Below are 19969 nucleotides of genomic sequence, written 5' to 3'. Positions count from 1 at the left end.
ATGAAGAAGGCACTCAATTCTTTAGATTCTTGGATGGACAAGAAGAAGGAGTTAGGAAAGACGGTATTCTGCATGCCTCCTTCCAGATTGACACGGGAAGAGAGGTATTTGGTATGGGACAGGAGAGACTATGGGTCTTTCTTTCTTTACCTGCCTCTGCAGATGCCGACTTTTCCAATTTAGTGGAGGCCTCTAGACGTCACTCCTTAGGATCGGTCAGAGCGACGTGGAGCACTTCAGAGTTGAACCACTTTCTAAAGGGACTTTTTGTCACTTTAGAGGTGTTCAATTTTCTGGATTGGTCACTCGGAGTTCTGGCCAACAAATCTAAGGATCCGGAGTTTCTGAAAAACCCAGAAATTCTCCATAGCGTCCTGTCCTGCATGGACAAGGCAGTACAGGACGGTTCGGGTGAAGTGGCTTCCCTTTTTGGTGCTGGTCTCCTGAAAAAGAGATCAGTGTATGGATCCCTATTATCGAAAGGGGTTTCTCCGAGCCAGAGGACTGCCTTACTGTTCGCCCCTCTATCAGATCATCTGTTTCCTTCTCAGTTAGTGAAGGATATATCTCGCTCGCTAACTGAGAAGGCGACACAAGACCTACTAACGCAAACGTCCAAGAAAGGACGACCGGTAGTGTCGACAGTTAAGAAGGAATCTCGTCCTACTCAGCAGCCCTTTCGTGGAGGTGCAGCGGCTCGTCCCCCTGCCAGAAAGAAGAGCTCTGAAAAGAGAGGAAGGTCTTCATTTAGGCCCTTCAAGAAATCGAAGTGACTTGTTGCTCCTCCAAGCACCAGTGGGCGCCAGACTCCTGAAATTTGCAGGAGTATGGGCAAAAAGGGGAGCCGACCCTTGGTCAGTGTCGGTCCTGAAGAAGGGATATGTAATCCCCTTCGACGACAGCCCGCCCCTAACATCTACGCCTCGGGAACTGTCAGCGAGGTAGGGAGACCCGTTGATGAGAAAGACTCTCCTTCAAATGGTGGAGCAAATGTGGGAAAAAGAGGCCATCGAACTTGTACAGGATCCACACTCCCCGGGATTTTACAATCGCCTTTTTCTAGTACCAAAGGCATCGGGGGGGTGGAGGCCGGTTCTGGACGTAAGCGCTCTGAATCGCTTCGTACAGAAAAAGAAGTTTCGTATGGAAACGTCCGCCTCTGTAATGTCGGCGCTTCGTCCAGGAGATTGGATGGTCTCTCTGGACCTGCAAGACGCTTATTTCCACGTTCCCATTCACCATTTGTCAAAGAAATATCTTCGCTTTGTGATAGGAGGCAAGATCTTTCAGTTCAGGGCTCTGTGCTTCGGTCTGTCTACAGCCCCACAGGTATTCACCAACCTGATGGCGAATGTAGCAAGATGGCTTCAACTAGAGGGGATAAACATCTCCCTCTACTTGGACGACTGGCTGATCAGGGCCAAGTCGAAGAGTCAGTGCTTGGAGGACTTAGAAGTAACAAGGAGCATGATAGATTCGCTAGGGTTGCTCGTCAACCTCGAGAAGTCACAACTGATCCCCAGCCAGAACTTGGTCTATCTGGGGATTCAGATGGATTCTCGGGGTTTTCGGGTATATCCTTCGCGAGAAAGAATCGCTCGAGGTTTGTCGAGAATCTCGAGCTTCTTAGAGAGAAAGAACAGCTCAGCAAGGGATTACCTGAGCCTTTTAGGGACCCTGTCCTCATTGGAAAAGTTCTTCTCGCTAGGGAGACTTCACCTTCGCCCTCTTCAGTTTTTCCTCAAAGAGGTGTGGAGTTGGAAGACGGGTCAACTCTCGGACATCTTCCAACTTCCACAAGAAGTAAAAGATCATCTGAAGTGGTGGATCCCTCAACTTCAAAAGAACGAAGGCGTATCGCTTGCTCTGCAGAACCCGGACCAAGTGTTGTTTACCGACGCTTCGGAGTCGGGATGGGGAGCGACGCTAGGAGCAAGGGAGGTGTCAGGCACCTGGACAAAGGAACAGGTGTCCTGGCACATCAATTGCAAGGAACTTGTGGCCATACACCTAGCCTTAAAGTTCTTCGAAGAGATAGTCAGAGACGGGGTGATACAGATAAACTCAGACAACGCCACGGCTCTGGCTTACATACGCAAGCAAGGAGGCACGCACTCTTTCTCCCTCTATCAGTTGACAAGACACCTGTTAACCTGGACGGAAGAAAGAGGCATAACTCTCCTCACAAGGTTTGTTCAAGGGATCAAGAATGTGAGAGCGGACAGACTGAGCAGGAGAAATCAGGTCCTTCCCACAGAATGGACTCTTCACGAAGAAGTGTGTCGAAGTCTTTGGTCCCTGTGGGGGAGACCTCACATAGACCTGTTTGCGACGTTCCTCTCCAAAAGAATAGAGACCTTTTGCTCTCTAGTAGAAGATCCGAGAGCCTTCGCAATAGACGCGTTTCTCATGGATTGGTCGGGTGTGGACGCTTACGCCTTTCCCCCGTTCAAAATCCTGGGGGAAGTGCTCAGGAAGTTCGTAGCTTCGAAGAGCACGAAGTTGACTCTCATAGCCCCATTTTGGCCAGCCCAGGAATGGTTCACGGAGGTACTGGAGTGGATAGTGGACTTCCCCAGATCGCTTCCAAACAGACACGATCTACTCAGACAACCCCACTTCGAGAGGTTTCATCACAACCTCCCAGTCTCGCTCTGACTGCCTTTCGACTATCGAAAGACTTGTCAGAGCAAGAGGCTTTTCTCGCAAGGCTGCGGGCTCTATCGCTAGAGCCCGCAGAGCTTCGACGAGAAGAGTATACCAGTCGAAGTGGGAAGTCTTTAGGAGGTGGTGTAAGGGTCAGAAGCTGTCCTCCTCCAGTACCTCTATAGTGAATATTGCCGATTTCCTCCTCTTTCTGAGAGAGGAATCACACCTATCGGTCTCGACAATAAAAGGATACCGAAGCATGCTGTCTTCAGTATTCAGGAATCGAGGCCTGGACATTGCTAACGACAAAGATCTACACGATCTAATTAGATCTTTTGAGACTTCGAAAGCAGCTACTCCTAGAACACCTAGTTGGAATCTAGACGTGGTCCTGAAATTCCTTTCATCGGATAAATTCGAACCTTTACATCTGGCGTCCTTCCGCGACGTCCACTAGGAAATGCTTGTTCCTGGTGGCTCTCGCTACAGCCAAGAGGACGAGCGAATTACACGCTCTGGATTCCACGGTGGGGTTCAAAGGAGATGCTGCCATCTGTTCTTTCCAGACAATGTTTCTGGCAAAGAACGAAAACCCATCAAAACCTTGGCCCAGAAGTTTTGAGGTAAAAGGCCTATCTAACCTGGTAGGCAGAGAGATAGAGAGATCTCTCTGTCCAGTGAGAGCTCTTAAATACTATTTAGAGAGGAAGAGACAGATGGGAGCTTGTCAACAAGGTCTTTGGTGTGCAGTGAAGAACCCCAAAAGACTCATGTCCAAGAACGCCTTGGCTTTCTTTGTGAGAAGCGTTATTACGGACGCTCACAAGACTGCTCGGAGGAATCCTTCGGTCTTCTAAAGGTCAAGACGCATGAAGTAAGAGCAGTAGCAACGTCTTTGGCGTTCCAAAAGAATATGTCTCTAAAGAATATCATTGAGACTACATATTGGAGGTGCAATTCAGTGTTTGCATCTCATTATCTGAAGGACGTGAGAGTGACCTATGAGAAGTGCTTCTCGCTAGGTCCTTTTGTATCAGCAGATACAGTACTGGGTCTTGGAGCAAAGACTGATCCTTAATTTTGTGTTTTTTTATCGTACATAAACCCTCTTGTCAGATATGTGCTTGGTTTTCTAGTAGCAAGCTCACTACTGTCGCACGGGAGCAGAGTGTCATTGCTGGTAGGGGATCAAGGGTATGTATGACTAGTAGGGGAGTACAAAATTTTTTTTTTTTTGTATATTTTGTAATGAAAGTGTAATTATGTTTCGAGTTTTTGGTTGTTTGTGAGGAGTTCGGGGATAACTCCCAATCCTTAGAACTAACATGGATGTTAGGATCAGGTGATCGGGATCGGTTTTGTGCTCCTTGAACAAGGTGTATTGTCATGTTAGTGGAATAGCACCCAATGACAAAGGCCTTTAGGCTCTGCCGAGTAAGTGGATAAGACCCCATTGGCAGACCCACAAGAACTCTTAGCCATAGATCATTATCTCGCTGAGGCTCTTGAGGCTAAGCAGACTCCAAGGCAGTAGCCGCGAAGTCTTCAGCCTAATAAGGTAGGAACCAAGGTTTATAAATACCTACAACATATGTTGTTTACCTGTCTATTTCAGTAGTTAGCTGTCTCTTACCCACCACAACCCCAAAATGGGTGCTAAATTTTTCAGCTAAGTATATATCTGGCAGGGAAGTTGAATGTATAAAAATGATATTGTCATGTTACAATAAATTTTTATACATACTTACCTGACAGATATATACGATTAATGGCCCACCCAGCCTCCCCGCAGGAGACAGGTGGAAGAGAAGAATTCTGATTAGAAAACGGGGATGGTTCCTAGTCCTGCCACCCAGGGCAGGGCGGTAGATCACCTGACCTACCTGTAGCGTGTGCCGCGAAATTTGAAATTCTGTCGGAGACGACGGAGTCTATAGCTAAGTATATATCTGTCAGGTAAGTATGTATAAAACTTTATTGTAACATGACAATATCATTTTTTGGTCTTCCTCTGGAGGACCACCTCCTCAAAGGAATTTTTAGAGCCTTTGAGGTGTTTAGTTTCTTAGATTGGACTCTGGGATCTTTGGGGAAGAAATTAGAAGCCTCCAAGTCTACTGACATGGAAGAACTGGTTCACCTGATGTCTCGCATAGACAAAGCTCTTCGAAACGGGTCAAACGAGCTAACGGCTCTTTTCTCGGCAGGAATCCTGAAGAAAAGGACCCAAATGTGTTCTTTCCTTTCGAATGGGGTCACACCCATTCAGAAAGCGGAACTGATCTTTTCCCTCAAGAATTAGTAAAGGAAGTCTCCTCTGCCTTAACTCAAAAGGCTATGCAAATTCCAAGAAAAGAGGCTTCAGACAAGGGCAAAACACTTAGAGATGGTTCCAAAGAGTTTGCAGTGTTTTTTCTCGGCAAGAATGCTTAAGAAAAGAGCCCAAATTTATTCTTTCCTTGCTTATGCGGTCACGCCCATTCATCGGACCTGCTTTATGCGCCTCTTTCAGCACAAGAGTAGGTGAATGAGGTCTCCTCTGCCTTAGCCCAAAAGGCCACGCAGGACTTAATATCGAGAATCCCCGATAACTGTTTTTACGATAATCAGGAACCTCGCCGAATGCTCGAATTCCTGGAATTTCTAGTGTTTGCAAGAGGAACTGCTACTGAAGTAAGAATATCTCTCAGTAGATGACCAACCCTGGAATACAGAAGAACGAACGCGAACATCCAGTTTGGCTTGAACTTTCGTCTTCGGGTTTTCTGTTTTCACTATTGAAGCTTTCCTTAGGGGAAGACTTCTCATTCACTCTCTTGACTAGAGAAGGAAGGGTGTAGATTTCCAATCCTTATTCTCATTTCTTGAAGGGAAAAGAATTTAGGATGGAAGTCGTTGTACAGAAACCTACAAATATACGACGTATATTACCCTCGAGACATGATTCTGTTAAGCAGTTGAATTGTCCGGGGGGTAGTCGCATACCGTAGTTAATTCTACGGTTTGTGACCGAGACGACTTGTATCCTAATGGAACTGCAACTCGGGACTGTCTGCATCTTCCCAGGAGTTACCAGTTTCGGTTTTAAGATACTTATGGTATGGTCACGACAACACCACCTCAGTTTTTGGTATTTACCGAAATCCGTTTTGTTTAAATATAATTGCTCGAGCATAATAGATCCCTTTTTTAACGCTCGATTATTCTAGCTGAACGCATTCCTTCGAGGAATGGATTACCTAGCAACTCAGGATAGTGAGTGAGCAAGAACTAACTGAGTAGGCTGGGACTGGAGAAAGACAACCCAGTACCAGCTGGCTCTCCGAGATGCATGGTCGGTTTATGTCTCTCTCCCCTACAATGATTGACTACCGAACCTTTTCTCTGTCCAACAATATCGGACTTACGTCTCTGATTAACGGGGATTCTCGCATACATGAATGACATCTTCTGCATTCCCTTAGATATTGCGAGAATTTTCAACAGAGATATATATTCTGGACTCTTTCATCTTTATGTTTACCTATTAGTCTCCCGCTGTATCGCATTGTGCATTTTTCATCTTTATGTTTACCACATGGTAGCAGAAGTCTTTACTAGTCTCCCGCTGTATCGCATTGCGATAATGCGGAATGTTTTCTTCAGACATCTGAGTTTGTCTTCAAAATATCTCGTATTCGGAAGGGTGCAATTGTTCATTGCTCACCCCGAATTGACAGATATATATGGAAGACATCGCCTGCTCCCCGACCTGCCAGCTCTACTTCCAAATGATCAGCCCATGAGAAGTAGTTCTTCCCTGTGTTTTTCATTACTGGAAACTGCCCCGCTTTCATTGCAACTACAACCCCTCACCTTACAGCAATGAAATAGCTGTTAGCGTTTTCAGTCCTTTGTAAGCATAGGTTCAGAACCTTGAGAATCCTTCTCTCGATTCGGCTGTGAAGACGTAGGTTGCATTCACTTTCCACCTTCGTCTTCAATGGAACATAGTGTTGTTTTCTTCTTAGCTGAGATTCAACTACATGGGAATGTCTTGCCATAAAGGACCTCGGTCTCTAGAGGGCAATTGACTTTCGCCTATTGGGCACATGCCTTAAGAGAATCATCACCTCGTTAAGAGATTCACCACCTCGCCGTCCAGCATCAGTGACAAACAAATAGACAATTTGTATGGTCTCTCGGCATAACCCTTTAAAAGGCAAAGATCACGTGACTTGCTCGGATGCTTGGACAACTTGCCTCACTACCGAACGCAGTCAGTAGGCAGCTGTCAGAGCGCCCGAGTCAGTTACGGTCTACGCTGTGGACTTAGTAGGTTGTTCCAGAGCAATCGTTACTTGACCCTAATAGATTGTCCAGTACCCATACCATGGACACCCACTATGGAGTGTCGCTGTCCTATCCATTCCCGAGAAGAGGAATCTACGCTGCAATGGGATAGGAGAATGAGAGACTCTTCGCTGCAGACTTGAAGAGAAGTCGTAACGTTTCGACCTCGACCATTAAGGGGGCCGGCCGGCTAATGCCCTTTTTTAAGGACAGGACTTTGATATTCATACCACTTAATAAGGTGACTTGGGACATCTCCAAACCGCATATGATTTTTGCCTCTGACCTTCGGTTTTGTGACGCCAGGGCGATTTATCCCGAAAATAACCATTTTTCAAATTCTATCTCCTCCCTTGATATTTAATATTAAGACCTGGGATTACTACCATATATAGACCTGATGTAGACCTCCAATCGAATGGAAAGTTTTTTTTCTAAAAGTCATTTTTTTGCTAGATATGAATTTTTCAATATGGTAAAAAAATAAACCCTATAAATCACGAGAAAAAAATTTATAAAAAAAATACGAAACAAAAATTGGAAAAAAGGGCTCTATTTGATTGTTCTATAATGTCTTTCTGAGTTATATACCAAATTCCAATGTTATAGCTTTAAAACTAAGTGAGAAGATAGATTTTGAAGGTCAATAAGTATAGTTTTGAGATACGGGCGTTCAAAGTTTTCCTTCGTATTTCTATAAAGACAATATTAATAAATAATGATTATTATGAATGTATATTTGTTTTTTGTGCATTAATAAACCAAAACTATTTTATTTATAATTTAATCATAAATGATGATCCCTTTGCTCATATATCGCAGCCTGGGGCACTGCTTGAGGCAAGATGGGGTACTCCTTCCTACGCAATTCTCTCTCTCTCCTTTACTAACTCTGCTTATTACAGCGAATTTTCTTCTTCTGTGTGTTAGCGAGATGTTTTCCTTGTATTTGGCATGATGAAATTCTTGCCCGAAACAAAGATAAACAAACGTAATTGCAAGAGAATGTGAAGAGGTGAAACTCGAAGGCGTACACTTTTTTTACAAAGACAATTTAATAAATCATGATTATTATGAATTTCATATTCCATTTTGGGTATTAAAAAACCAAAACTTTGTTATTTATCATAAATGAAGATCTCTTTGCTCAAAGGTCGTAGCCTTGGGCACAGTGTGACGTGTGCTGTCAAGCAAGACGGGGGCGTTACTAAGCAACCCTTACTTCGCAACCTTCCCCTCTTTCTTCACTAACTACGCATATATTATGATATTCTGTAATAATACTTGAGCGATTTTTCTTCGTCTGTATGTTAGCGAGATGTTTCCCTTGTCTTTTCCTCATTGGCATGATGAAATTCTTGCCGAAACATACATAAACATATGTGAAAGCAGGCGAATGTCAGAGGTGAAATGGAACGTGTGTACTACTTGACGTCTGTGATCGCACTAAATCAGGACTGGACTTGGTAGCTTGAGCCTGCCCTGAAGTCTCCTTCTCGACTCGGGGAATGTCTACAGACGCCATTTCTCCCAATTTCTTTGACAATAATTATCAAAATTTACGATAATAGAAGAAATATTGCATTTTCTTGTACGGATCAATGTTTTAGGCTTATTGAGTTACGTTAACTAATTACCCTGTAACTACGAAAGTAAGAGGAATTTTGACGAAATATTTCGTATACGTATTCTCAATTGCCATATGAAGCTCCATGAATTTTTTCATGACTTTGCATTTTTCGCCCTATACCTCCATATACAGGGGTTCCGGCCGGCCCCCTTAAGCGATACATAAGCATGTTCACGGATGTCTTCAATGAGAGGAACTTAGACGTCTGAATATAAAGATCTCCAAGACCTTCTCAGATCCTTCAACACTACTAAGGAGAGACTACAGTCCCCTCCAGCATGGAGTGATAGGTTCGAGCCTTTACAGGAAACATCATTGAAGGACCTCACCATGAAAACTCTCTTCTTACTTAGTCTAGCGACAGCGAAAAGAGTCGGTGAGATCCATGCCTTCAGCAAAGCTGTAGGTTTCAGACAAGGCAATGCTATCTGCTCTCTACAGCTGGGATTTCTAGCAAAGAACGAACGCCCTTCTCAGCCCTGGCCCAAATCGTTCGAGATTCCAAACCTGTCGGATCTCACAGGTAAGGAAGTAGAGAGAGTTCTTTGTCCGGTAAGCCCTGAGGCATTACCTGGAAAGAACGAAGCAATTACGTGGCAATTCAGAGGGGCTTTGGTGTTCTGTCAGAAAGCCCTCTCTGCAAATGTCAAAGAATGCGCTATCGTTTTTTTATAAGGCCTTTAATCAAGGAAGCACATTCAGCATGTAATGAAGCAGATCTCAGGCTACTGAAAAGTGAAGACTCACGAGGTTAGGGCTGTAGCAACCTCTGTAGCTTTTAAACAGAATAGATCCCTTCAAAATATCCTGGACGCAACCTTTTGGAGAAGCAAATCAGTGTTTGCGTCACACTATCTGGGGCAATTGCAAACTCTTTATGAAGACTGCCACACGCTGGGACCGTCCGTAGCAGCTCATCCAGTAGTGGGACAAGGGACTATCCCTGAAATCCCATAACCCAATACCCTTTTTCTTACCTTGGAACCATTGAATTTTATGGTTGTTTGTGGAGACTGGACGCAGTCTCCCACAATCATTGATCCTTAGTCAGGTGGTCAACTTGTTCCTTGGTAGCGCCCGGAACAAGGGTATTGGATGAGGTCCTGTCACATAGAGGTTATGCACCGGTTTGACAGCTCCTTGAGGTCTTCAGCCCCCCTGGGTGGATCGCTGGATCTCTTAAGGAAAGCAGACATAATGAGGCAGGAGATCATTAAAGTCAGCTTCCTTAAACAGGTACGAACCCGTAAGTTTGTTTATTAACTCTTATGTCAATTCCAACAATGTTGGCTGTCTCTGACCCTCCACCAAAGGTGTCAATCAGCTATATATGTAATTACCAGGTAAGTTAGATGTTTAAAAATGATATTTTCATAATAAAATAAATTTTTGAACATACTTACCTGGTAGTTATATATAATTTAATTCCCACCCTCCTCCCCTCTAGAGACTAGGGGCATGGAAGATCTGAGGAATAGTTGGAACGGTTCTACGTACCTGGGTAGAGGGCGCACAGGAGGTGCACCTGACTACCCAATCGGTGATTGCCGCGAGTTTTGAAATTCTGCCGTGATGTCAGGGACGTTAGCTATATATATAACTACCAAGTAAGTATGTTCAAAAATTTATTTTATTATGAAAATATCATTTTACAACACCCTGTCTTGAGCCTTAGCTTTATCCCTAGACTTCACAGAGGAAGAATCCTCTGAGTGAGCATCCAGATTCCTGACTGCACCTTGTTGAGAAACTGATAATTCTCTTTGTGTGTAGTTTCTAAATAAACTTGCAATTTTATATATTGGATTTTATGATATTTATGCTCTTTCTCAATTTTATTTTTACTTTTTTTATTCATTTAAGTATCCCATTAGTTTTCCCCACAAATAACTTTCAATGTCACTTATGGAGTGATTTACTCAAGTGAGATTTACAATTTCTTTGAAAAGATCTGTAATCAGTCTGGACACTGTAGGAAGTTGAAAGATTAAGAGTTTATAAAAGTTCCATCATAGTTATATTCATTGGTCAGATAGCACCGCATTCCAGGATATTTCCAAGTGGATCTGATCGGGAGGCCATAGAAAAGGCTCACAGCACAGAGTTCATTTGGAATTGAGGCATCATCTTCACTATGCTCCAGTGTTAAATTACTAGAAAGCAAAGAGAAAAAGTGAAAAGATATCTTTCGAGCAATGTTACTTGAGGAACTCAAATGAAATCAGTTTTTAAGAAGAAATAGATGCAGACTCTTAGCACTATATTTATAGTCAAACAACAATCCTGAAAGTAGTTTTCAATATGAGCTTTTAATATACTAAGTATTATGTATCTCTGGAGCAGAGCGTAGTTGTGGATGGGATGGTGTACAGTATGGTAGGTCATGTGCAATGTTAGGCCTACTCGCTAGTATAGTTTGTTTTTTGAGGTGATTCAGTGACAGCCGAAGTGGGCTTAGTGCAAGTACTCCATCCATGAAACCATATGTTCATATGGGTGGAAAAATGCAAGTTACTTTAGACTTTGGTACTTTGATGTTAATGACTAATATTTATATATATTATAGCACTGGCTTTTTTTCAACCCAAAATTTGGTTCTGTATTGGACTGTCTTTAATGTTAGGGCTTTATTGTGAGTAAAAGATTTATATGTATTAGTGAAGTTGAGTGTTTTTTAAATTTTGTATTTGGTTTTAAAACAGTTATATTCAACTGGAAACAATAATCCTCAACAATTTTTTTCAGACATGTGCTCATGTCTTATTGAAACCGAAGGATAAGTCACAACTCTGTGAACAAGCAAAGAGAACAGTGTCATATTTACAGAAGAAGGCTCTCTACAAACGTATTAATGAACTCTGCAAGAAAATGTCTCTCTGCCCATATTGTAATGCTCAAAATGGTGTTGTGAAAAAGCTCCCACCTTTGAAAATTGTTCATGAGAAATTCAGGTCTGTCAAGAAAGGAGATCCAATGATAACTGATTATTTTTGTAAGTATTCTTTCCGTATTTTATTTTTCTCTGGTTTTAAGATAATGTTGGCAATGAAATTTTACTCATTATTTATAGAAAATATATGGGATTGTAACAATGGAGCTTTATGCTTTGTATTTAAGTTTTGTCCTCTTCATATTTTTCTGTTCATGTTGTTAACCCTTTAACGCCGATTGGACGTATTAAACGTCGATATAAATTGTCTGTTGGGTGCCGGTTGGACGCATGGTATGTCGATATAAAAAAGTTTTTAAAAATTCGCGGAAAAATAGTTATAGGCCTACTAGGTGGAAACTTTTCAAATCACGCGCCTTGTGGGTTGCTGGGAGCTCACGGATCAAGGCGTTGTTTTGTTTACGATCGTTACCCAGGTGTGCAAGCGCGAATTTATTTCTTCTAGCATTAAAAAGTATCAGCGACACATCTCGGAAATTATTTTGTTACTTTGACATAATTTTTGCACCATTTTATATTAGCTGTTACATGGAGTATTATATATGAAAATGTCCGCAATTTTATGTAGAATACAACCAAAAATAACTCATGGTTGTAGCTTTTATCGGATTTGAAACATTTTCATATAAATAACGATGTGCCAAAATTTCAACCTTTGGTCAACTTTGACTCTACTGAAATGGTCGAAAAACGCAATTGTAAGCTAAAACTCTTATATTCTAGTAATATTCAATCATTTACCTTCATTTTGCAACAAATTGGAAGTCTCTAGCACAATATTTTGATTTGTAGTGAATTTATGAAAACAAAAAATTTTCCTTACGTCCGCGAGGTAACTTCCGAAAAAATCATAAATTTTTTCGTCCGATTATCGTACTGTTTGCACCATTTTAAATTAGCTATTACATAAAGTTTTATATAGGGAAATGTGCGCAATTTCATGTAGAATACAACTAAAAACAACCCATGGTTGTAGCTTTTATCGGTTTTGAAATATTTTCATATACATAACAATAAGTGCCAAAATTTCAACCTTCGTTCAACTTTGACTCTACCGAAATGGTCGACAAACGCAATTGTAAGCTAAAACTCTTAAATTCTAGTAATATTCAATGATTTGCCTTCATTTTACAACAAATTGGAAGTCTATAGCACAATATTTCGATTTATGGTGAATTTATGAAAAAAAAAAAATTTCCTTACGTCCGCGCGGTAACTCTTCCGAAAAATCATAATTTTTTCGTCCGATTGTCGTAATGTTTGCACCATTTTAAATTAGCAGTTACATAAAGTTTTATATATAGAAATGTGTGCAATTTCATGTAGAATACAACTAAAGACAACCCATGGTTGTGGCTTTTATCAGTATTGAAATATTTTCATATAACTAACGATAAATAGAAAAAATTCATCCTTCAGTCAATTTTGACTCAACCGAAATGGTCGAAAAACACAATTTTAAGCTAAAACTCTTACATTCTAGTAATATTCAATCATTTACCTTCATTTTGCAACAAATTAGAAGTCTCTAGCACAATATTTCGATTTATGGTGAATTTATGAAAAAAAAAACATTTTCTTACGTCCGCGCGGTAACTCTTCCGAAAAAAATCAGAAATTTTTTTGTCCGATTGTCGTAATGTTTGCACCATTTTAAATTAGCCGTTACAAAAAGTTTTATATATGAAAATGTGCGCAATTTTATATAGAATACAACCAAAAACAACTCATGATTGTAGCTTTTATCAGTTTTGAAATATTTTCATATACATAACGATAAGTGCCAAAATTTTAACCTTCAGTCAACTTTGACTCGACCGAAATGGTCGAAAAACGCAATTGTAAGCTAAAACTATTCATTTAGTCATATTCAATCATTTACCTTTATTTTGCAACAAATTGGAAGTCTATAGCACAATGTTTCGATTTATGGTGAATTTATGAAATAAACTTTTTCCTTACGTCCATGCGGTAACTCTACCGAAAAAATCATACATTTTTTTGTCCGATTGTCGTAATGTTTGCACCATTTTAAATTAGCCGTTACATAAAGTTTTATATATGAAAATGTGCACAATTTCATGTAGAATACAACAAAAACCAACCTATGGCTATAGCTTTTATCAGTTTTGAAATATTTTCATATAAATAACGATAATAGAAAAAATTCGTCCTTTGGTCAATTTTGACTCAACCGAAAGGGTCGAAAAACGCAATTGTAAGCTAAAACTATTACATTCTAGTAATATTCAATCATTTACCTTTATTTTGCAACAAATTGGAAGTCTCTAGCACAATATTTCAATTTATGGTGAATTTATGAAATAAACTTTTTCCTTACGTCCGTGCATTACGAATTCATGCATCATTTTGTGATAATATTTTCTCTGTGTTGCCTTGATCTTTTTACAATGTGTTATATACCAAAATGATTGCAATTTAGTGTACATTACAATGAAAAAAATTAACTCTTTATCTTTAACCGTTTTGCTCACAGCGCGATTGTATACAATTATATATGAAAATTTTTTTTGCGCTGTCATATCCAATATTTATATATGATAATGATATTTTTTTTTATTTCTGATGGTTGCATACTAAACTTCAGGCAATGACAAAAAAAGGAGCCAAAAATGAACTCTTAATCTTGAAAAATAACATGCTGTGATTTAAAAAAAAAAAAAAAAAATTTCCGCTTCGGCGCTCACTCGCGAACGCCGCCGGCATACGGGAGACGATTTTTAAAATACCGCTTCAGCGTTTAAGGGTTAACATGTGTAAAGAGATATACAAAATGTTATCAATGTCAGTTGAAAGTTGAAGTCACCATAGTAGGCTTGTAATTTACTTGCAGTCTGAAAAAGAGTTGCACAAAGAATTACAGTAATAAACTTACGTAAGCTGTTGACATCATTATAACTTTATTCAGGTTTTGCCTATACAGTATTACATGGGTGATGGGTTCCAGCATATTGGTGTCCGTCTCAAAATCATGTGCCCTTGTTAGGGGTGGGGGAACCTGAGGGCAACATCATGAGTCTGACTCTCATAACTTGTCTATATAGTTGCTATGACTTCCTTCCCTTTTTGATGGTTTGTCTCTCTTGCCTTTTCATGATTGATGTTTCATGGTATTAAATATGATTTTTATTACTTTTAGCACAAAAAAGTTGGAGGTTGGATGGCATGCCTCTTCAACAATAAGAGGATTATGGGACCGAGGGAAGTAAAAATCTAATAACAAGCTCTGCTCCTAGTTTTTGGTTTGTTGTCAACACTGACTACTCTTAGGATGCTAGGAGCATTGTATTCATGAAGGTAAAAGCTAGAGCATCTTGTTAGAGAGGGTTTTATTAATCCTTTATGTGTAACTTTGTTACAATTCAGAGACTCTTCCATGTATATGTAACTCCCTGTTCCCATCAGATTGTTATCCTTTTCACCAAGAATTCGAAATGATCCTGCTGGCCATCAACCATTTTCTTTACCCTGAACCCTCCTATTTAAATGGCGGTTAGAGTTATATGGGAGTGATTGGCTTTTGGTAAAAAAAAAAAATTAAATTTTCTAAATCATTATTGATTTTTCCTTAGAAATCTATATCTCTCATATGAAAACTAGATTACATGAAAAGTGAGGTAGGTCTTTCCTGTTCACCTGTGAATCCAGGTTGTACATGCACAGAACTACTGTCACTTGTCTTCTCTGGGTTGACAAAAAACTACAGTGTCTGGTGCATGAATGTTAGTTTTATGTTAGTGATGATTGATAATTGAAAGTCAGTTTAACTGCACTTGGTATTGCAGTTAATGTAATATTTAACTTGTCATCCAATTACAGCTCAGTTTGATACTGCTTTAGAATACAACAAGGACCTTGAATCTCAGTTATCAGCAACTGTTGTGGAGTTTCTCAACCCTAGTCAAGTTCTAGATCTTTTTGAAAGGGTAAGTTTTTAAAGGTTTTGAATTAATCATTAAGTAAAATTAAGAGATACCAAATATGTACGTATAGCTAATAGGAACAAAAAATGAATGAAGTGCCAGAGACAGAATATTAAGATTGATGTTCGTTTACTGTATACATAGTGGCAATTTGTGGCCATATGATTATACTGTATATGTATCCTATGTAGTATTTGTAAGCTTATGCTTTATAAGGGGAGCCTGATTTATGCCTGACTTGCAGCTTAAGAACCTTTTTATTATTAATACCAATTATACATCAGTGGTTTTGTGCAAACTTGCTCTTTCAGTAAACTACAATCTGGCTGGTTTTGGAATTGCACCCTCAGGGTGTTGAAGTTAATTAGGACCACTTAGAAACAACAGCTTTGTTGAACAAAAATAAGACATTGATACTTTTCTTAATTACATTGTTGTCTTGAATCATGGTCACATTTAAAATAGTGAAGAATTATCACTAGTTGTAAAGAACCTTTTGCCTTTTACTTACTTTTCTTTTCACTCCTGAACATCATTGTAGAAAATGAGCAAAATTTTTTTAATCCAGAGGTATGCATTTAGGAATGCAGTTTATTATAAAAAAATAGAAAACAATATTTCATGATTCATACACTGTCTTAATTTGTCAAAGAACAGTGAATTTCCTAAAATACAATGATTGATTGGAAATAAAGATATGGGTAAATATGTGTTTAGATTAAATGCTAAAGAACAGTAATTGTGGGTTTAAAGTTCATTAAATGATTTAATTGGAAATTATATTTCTTCTATTTCAAGATTAAAATTTTTCAGACATGACTTTTTGTTGAATATAAATTTCAGATTCCTCTTGTGGATCTTCCACTACTGTGCATGGATCAGCGTTTTTCTCATCCTAAAGATTTGATTCTAACAAGATTGTTGGTACCTCCGAATTGCATACGTCCATCAGTGATATCAGAATTAAAAGCAGGAACGTAAGTTGAATGATTTGAAGAATGAGGGGCTTTAGTAGAGTAAACCATCTGATCACACTTTAATCTGTAAATTTAGTAGATTTTGTCTTAAGTATAATCTGTTAGAATGTTTTTTTGTTATAAGCTGTTAAAATCTATTTTTCCTTAACTTGTGCATGCAGTAGTATTTTAAAGTGTAACTTGTAACTTGGTGTTACCCATGATTTTTTGTGTTACCCTTGATTCAAATACAAAGTTCTAAATAGAGTGGATTCATGAATATTTATATTTGATCAGTTTAAACTACTAGGTAAAAGTATGTATTCTGCATTCCACATAAGTTACTGTGTGACATAGGGTTGACATTGAATGGGTGACAGACTGACTGCTGTCTCCCTTTTAGCTTTTATGAGGCTGATTGCTTGCTAGAACAGACCAAGATGCATATATAAAAGGTGATTGCTTTTATTCATATAGGATTAGATGTGAAAATATTAAGATAAATTTTATTATGTTTAGATGTAGAAATCAGATTCTTTTGTTATAATTCCACTTATGTTAGAGATTCTCCTAAATAAAATAAAAAAACTTGTTATATCTGGAAATGCAAATTACTTGAAAATAGTTTTTATATCTGAAAATGCAAATTACTTGAAAATATTTATTTAATTATATATAAATGATTGAAAACTTGTATTTCAAGATGCAAATAAAAATCAGTATGCTGAGATTTTTACTTTTTTCCAGAAATGAAGACGACATTACAGTTATGTTAGCAGAAATTGTATTTTTGAGCAATATTTTGAATAAGCGCAGTGCTGGAAAGGTACAAAGCATCCAAGATTCATGGGAAGCGTTACAGCTCCACGTTGCATTCCTGATAAACTCTGAAATATCTGTGCCTCATGACTTATCCATGGTAAGTACTGTATGTGTTCAATTTAATAGTTAAGTGCAAATTTTGCCAGTATTATTGTAGGTGGATTACCGTATATTTCGGCCTATAAGTCGACCGGAAGATAAGTCGACCCCCCAATTCTGAGTAAACTTTTATGATTTTAATTAATATCGGGTGTATTAGTCGACCTATAAAATGTGAGGCCAACCGTACGCTCAAAATAAGCAGCAGGGTAAAACGTATCATATAAAATAACCTGAATGTTATTACGGTACATATGTTGCTCTACTTACCATATGAAATACAGGTAATATACTCGGTATATTAACAAATCTGTGTAATGTATAAAAGATGAATACTGGCAAATATGATTAGAAATGATGAAACGAAAGATATGTTACTCGAGTGTAATGTAAACAAACAAAGCGCTAACTAACGCTGCATAGCAGCCTACGTATATATGTATGTACAAACTGCCACTCAAGTTGATGTTTTGATTGGGTTGTTAAAACAACGACGTGCCGGTATTTTATTATTATGTTGGAATATTCCTTGACCATTGGTCCTTCTATGGCATAAACAGGCTCATTTGAGGGAAAACACAAGCAGAAGAAAGAGCTATTTTTATATTTAACGCACCCATGGAGCCTCCGACAAAACGAAGAAAATTCGAATCCAGTTTTAAACTGAAAGTAATTGAACTTACCAAAGAAACAAACAATTGTGCTGCAGCAAGATCTTATGATTTGGCAGAGAAATTAGTTAGAGACTGGAGAAAAAATGAAGATAAGTTAAGAACAATATCGAAAGGTAAATGTGCAATGAGAAGAGGAACCGTTCGTTGGCCTGAGTTAGAAGATCATGTTTCACAGTGGATAGTAGCACTAAGGCAGGATAGATATATAGTCACACGAAATGCGATAAGATCTTATGCATTAAAATGGGCAAAATCCAACCAAGACAAAAGTAAGGATTTTAAAGGAACGGTTGGTTGGTGTAGTCATTTCATGAATAGACATAACCTTGTGTACGCCAAAAAACGAAAATGGCTCAAAAGCTACCGAAAGACCTTACAGATAAGGTTACCAATTTTCATAGATATATTATTGAAAAGAGGAAAAAATATCAATTTCCTCTATTGTGTATCGGTAATATGGATGAAACTCCTTTAAATTTTGATATGATTGGTAGCAGAACTGTAGATGTAAAAGGTACAAAGACAGTGCAAGTTCGAGGTACAGGCCAAGACAAGACAAAATTCACTGTAGTTTTATAATGCATGGCAGATGGAACAAAACTGAGTCCCATGGTAATTTTCAAGAGGAAAACGATGCCTAAATTAAAGTTTCCCACTGGGGTATTTGTTCATATTCACAAAAAGGGTTGGATGGAGGAAAATGGTGTGAAATTTTGGATAGAAAACGTTTGGAAGACGCCCAGGTGGATTAAAAAAGGATAGAAGTCTATTGATTTGGGATATGTTTCGTAGTCATAACAGAGAATACTAAAGCCAGATGAGCAAAAATTAATATACTGAAATGGGAGTTATACCAGGTGGTTTGACCTCTTTGCTACAACCACTAGACGTTGGTTTAAATAAGCCATTTAAAGATAATGGAAGACAAGAATGGAACAATTGTATGTTGCATGGAGAAAAATCATTTACAAAAGGTGGAACAATGTGTGCTCCTTCCTTGGATGTAGTGTGTGAATTTTTTGTCAAATCATGGGATAATGTGAAAAAAAGAGTGTAATAAAGTCATTCAAAAAATGCGGAATATCTAATGCAATGGATGGCACAGAGGATGATCTGTTTGAAAGTGACAACGAACCTGCAGTTGATTCACCAGATTCAAACTGGGATCCTTATGATGAAACCGTGAATGATAATTTGTTTGATGAATTGTTTAATTCAAGTGACGATGACTCAAGTCATTTTGAAGGATTTTAAATACATATTTACCATGAAATACAAATTTTTATTTTATTTTATGTGATAAAGATTTCATACCATAAATGTTTTTGAACAATACCCTGGTTAATACAAAACTGTCAGAGTGAATGCATCCTTCTCAATTATGGTACTACAAATGGCTATGCAATGTGTACACTTGCTGGGCAATTGGGGTTTCTTCAAGTTACTTTGATTTGTTCCGATACATAATACAAACCTTTTGGTCCTTTAACAATAGGAATATACTTTCGGCGTAGCTGGAATTACTGCCGTTGAATCTTGAACAAGATGGTTAGGCAGTAACTACCGTGGGGCAGGCTAGCCTGCCCGGATGTAAACACTCCACTTGTTCCGACACGGGATACAAACCTTTCGGTCCTTTTACAATAGGAAAGTAACTAGCGGCAGCTGGATGGTCATAAGCTTTCGGTAGTTAACTGCTTGTCCAACAGTGCGCGCGCCGCGCGACTGGGAGGTGAAGAACCACTTTTGCTTTCGGCCTGCTGGTGTGTAGACGTGCTCTTCATCGCTCTCTGCCCGCTTCATCGTCGTGTGCTTTCTGGATATTTGTATTATCTCTTACTGTTTGTGTGTGTGTAAAAGTGAACTGTAAGTATTCTTTTAATTTTTTCATATACATTTATTGTTTTGACAAG

At 39.0% G+C, this 19969-nt stretch overlaps 1 protein-coding gene and 1 long non-coding RNA gene across 2 annotated transcripts in view; both read left to right on the top strand.

Moving 5' to 3' along the window:
* LOC135208481 (uncharacterized) overlaps nucleotides 1–19969 on the top strand; it is a 260778-nt gene that overhangs the window by 74253 nt on the left and 166556 nt on the right. The gene's annotated exons all lie outside the window — the stretch shown is intronic.
* Nucleotides 1–19969, top strand: part of LOC135208873 (DNA-directed RNA polymerase III subunit RPC1-like) — a 195208-nt gene that overhangs the window by 38535 nt on the left and 136704 nt on the right. Inside the window, exons 3-6 of the mRNA XM_064241460.1 lie at nucleotides 11357–11603; nucleotides 15402–15508; nucleotides 16349–16482; nucleotides 17209–17380. Coding sequence (XP_064097530.1) covers nucleotides 11357–11603; nucleotides 15402–15508; nucleotides 16349–16482; nucleotides 17209–17380 — 660 coding nt within the window. The remainder of the gene's footprint in view (nucleotides 1–11356; nucleotides 11604–15401; nucleotides 15509–16348; nucleotides 16483–17208; nucleotides 17381–19969) is intronic.

Source organism: Macrobrachium nipponense, chromosome 35 (assembly GCF_015104395.2).
Source record: "Macrobrachium nipponense isolate FS-2020 chromosome 35, ASM1510439v2, whole genome shotgun sequence".
Lineage (NCBI taxonomy): Eukaryota > Metazoa > Arthropoda > Malacostraca > Decapoda > Palaemonidae > Macrobrachium > Macrobrachium nipponense.
This window is presented reverse-complemented; position numbering and strand designations above follow the sequence as displayed.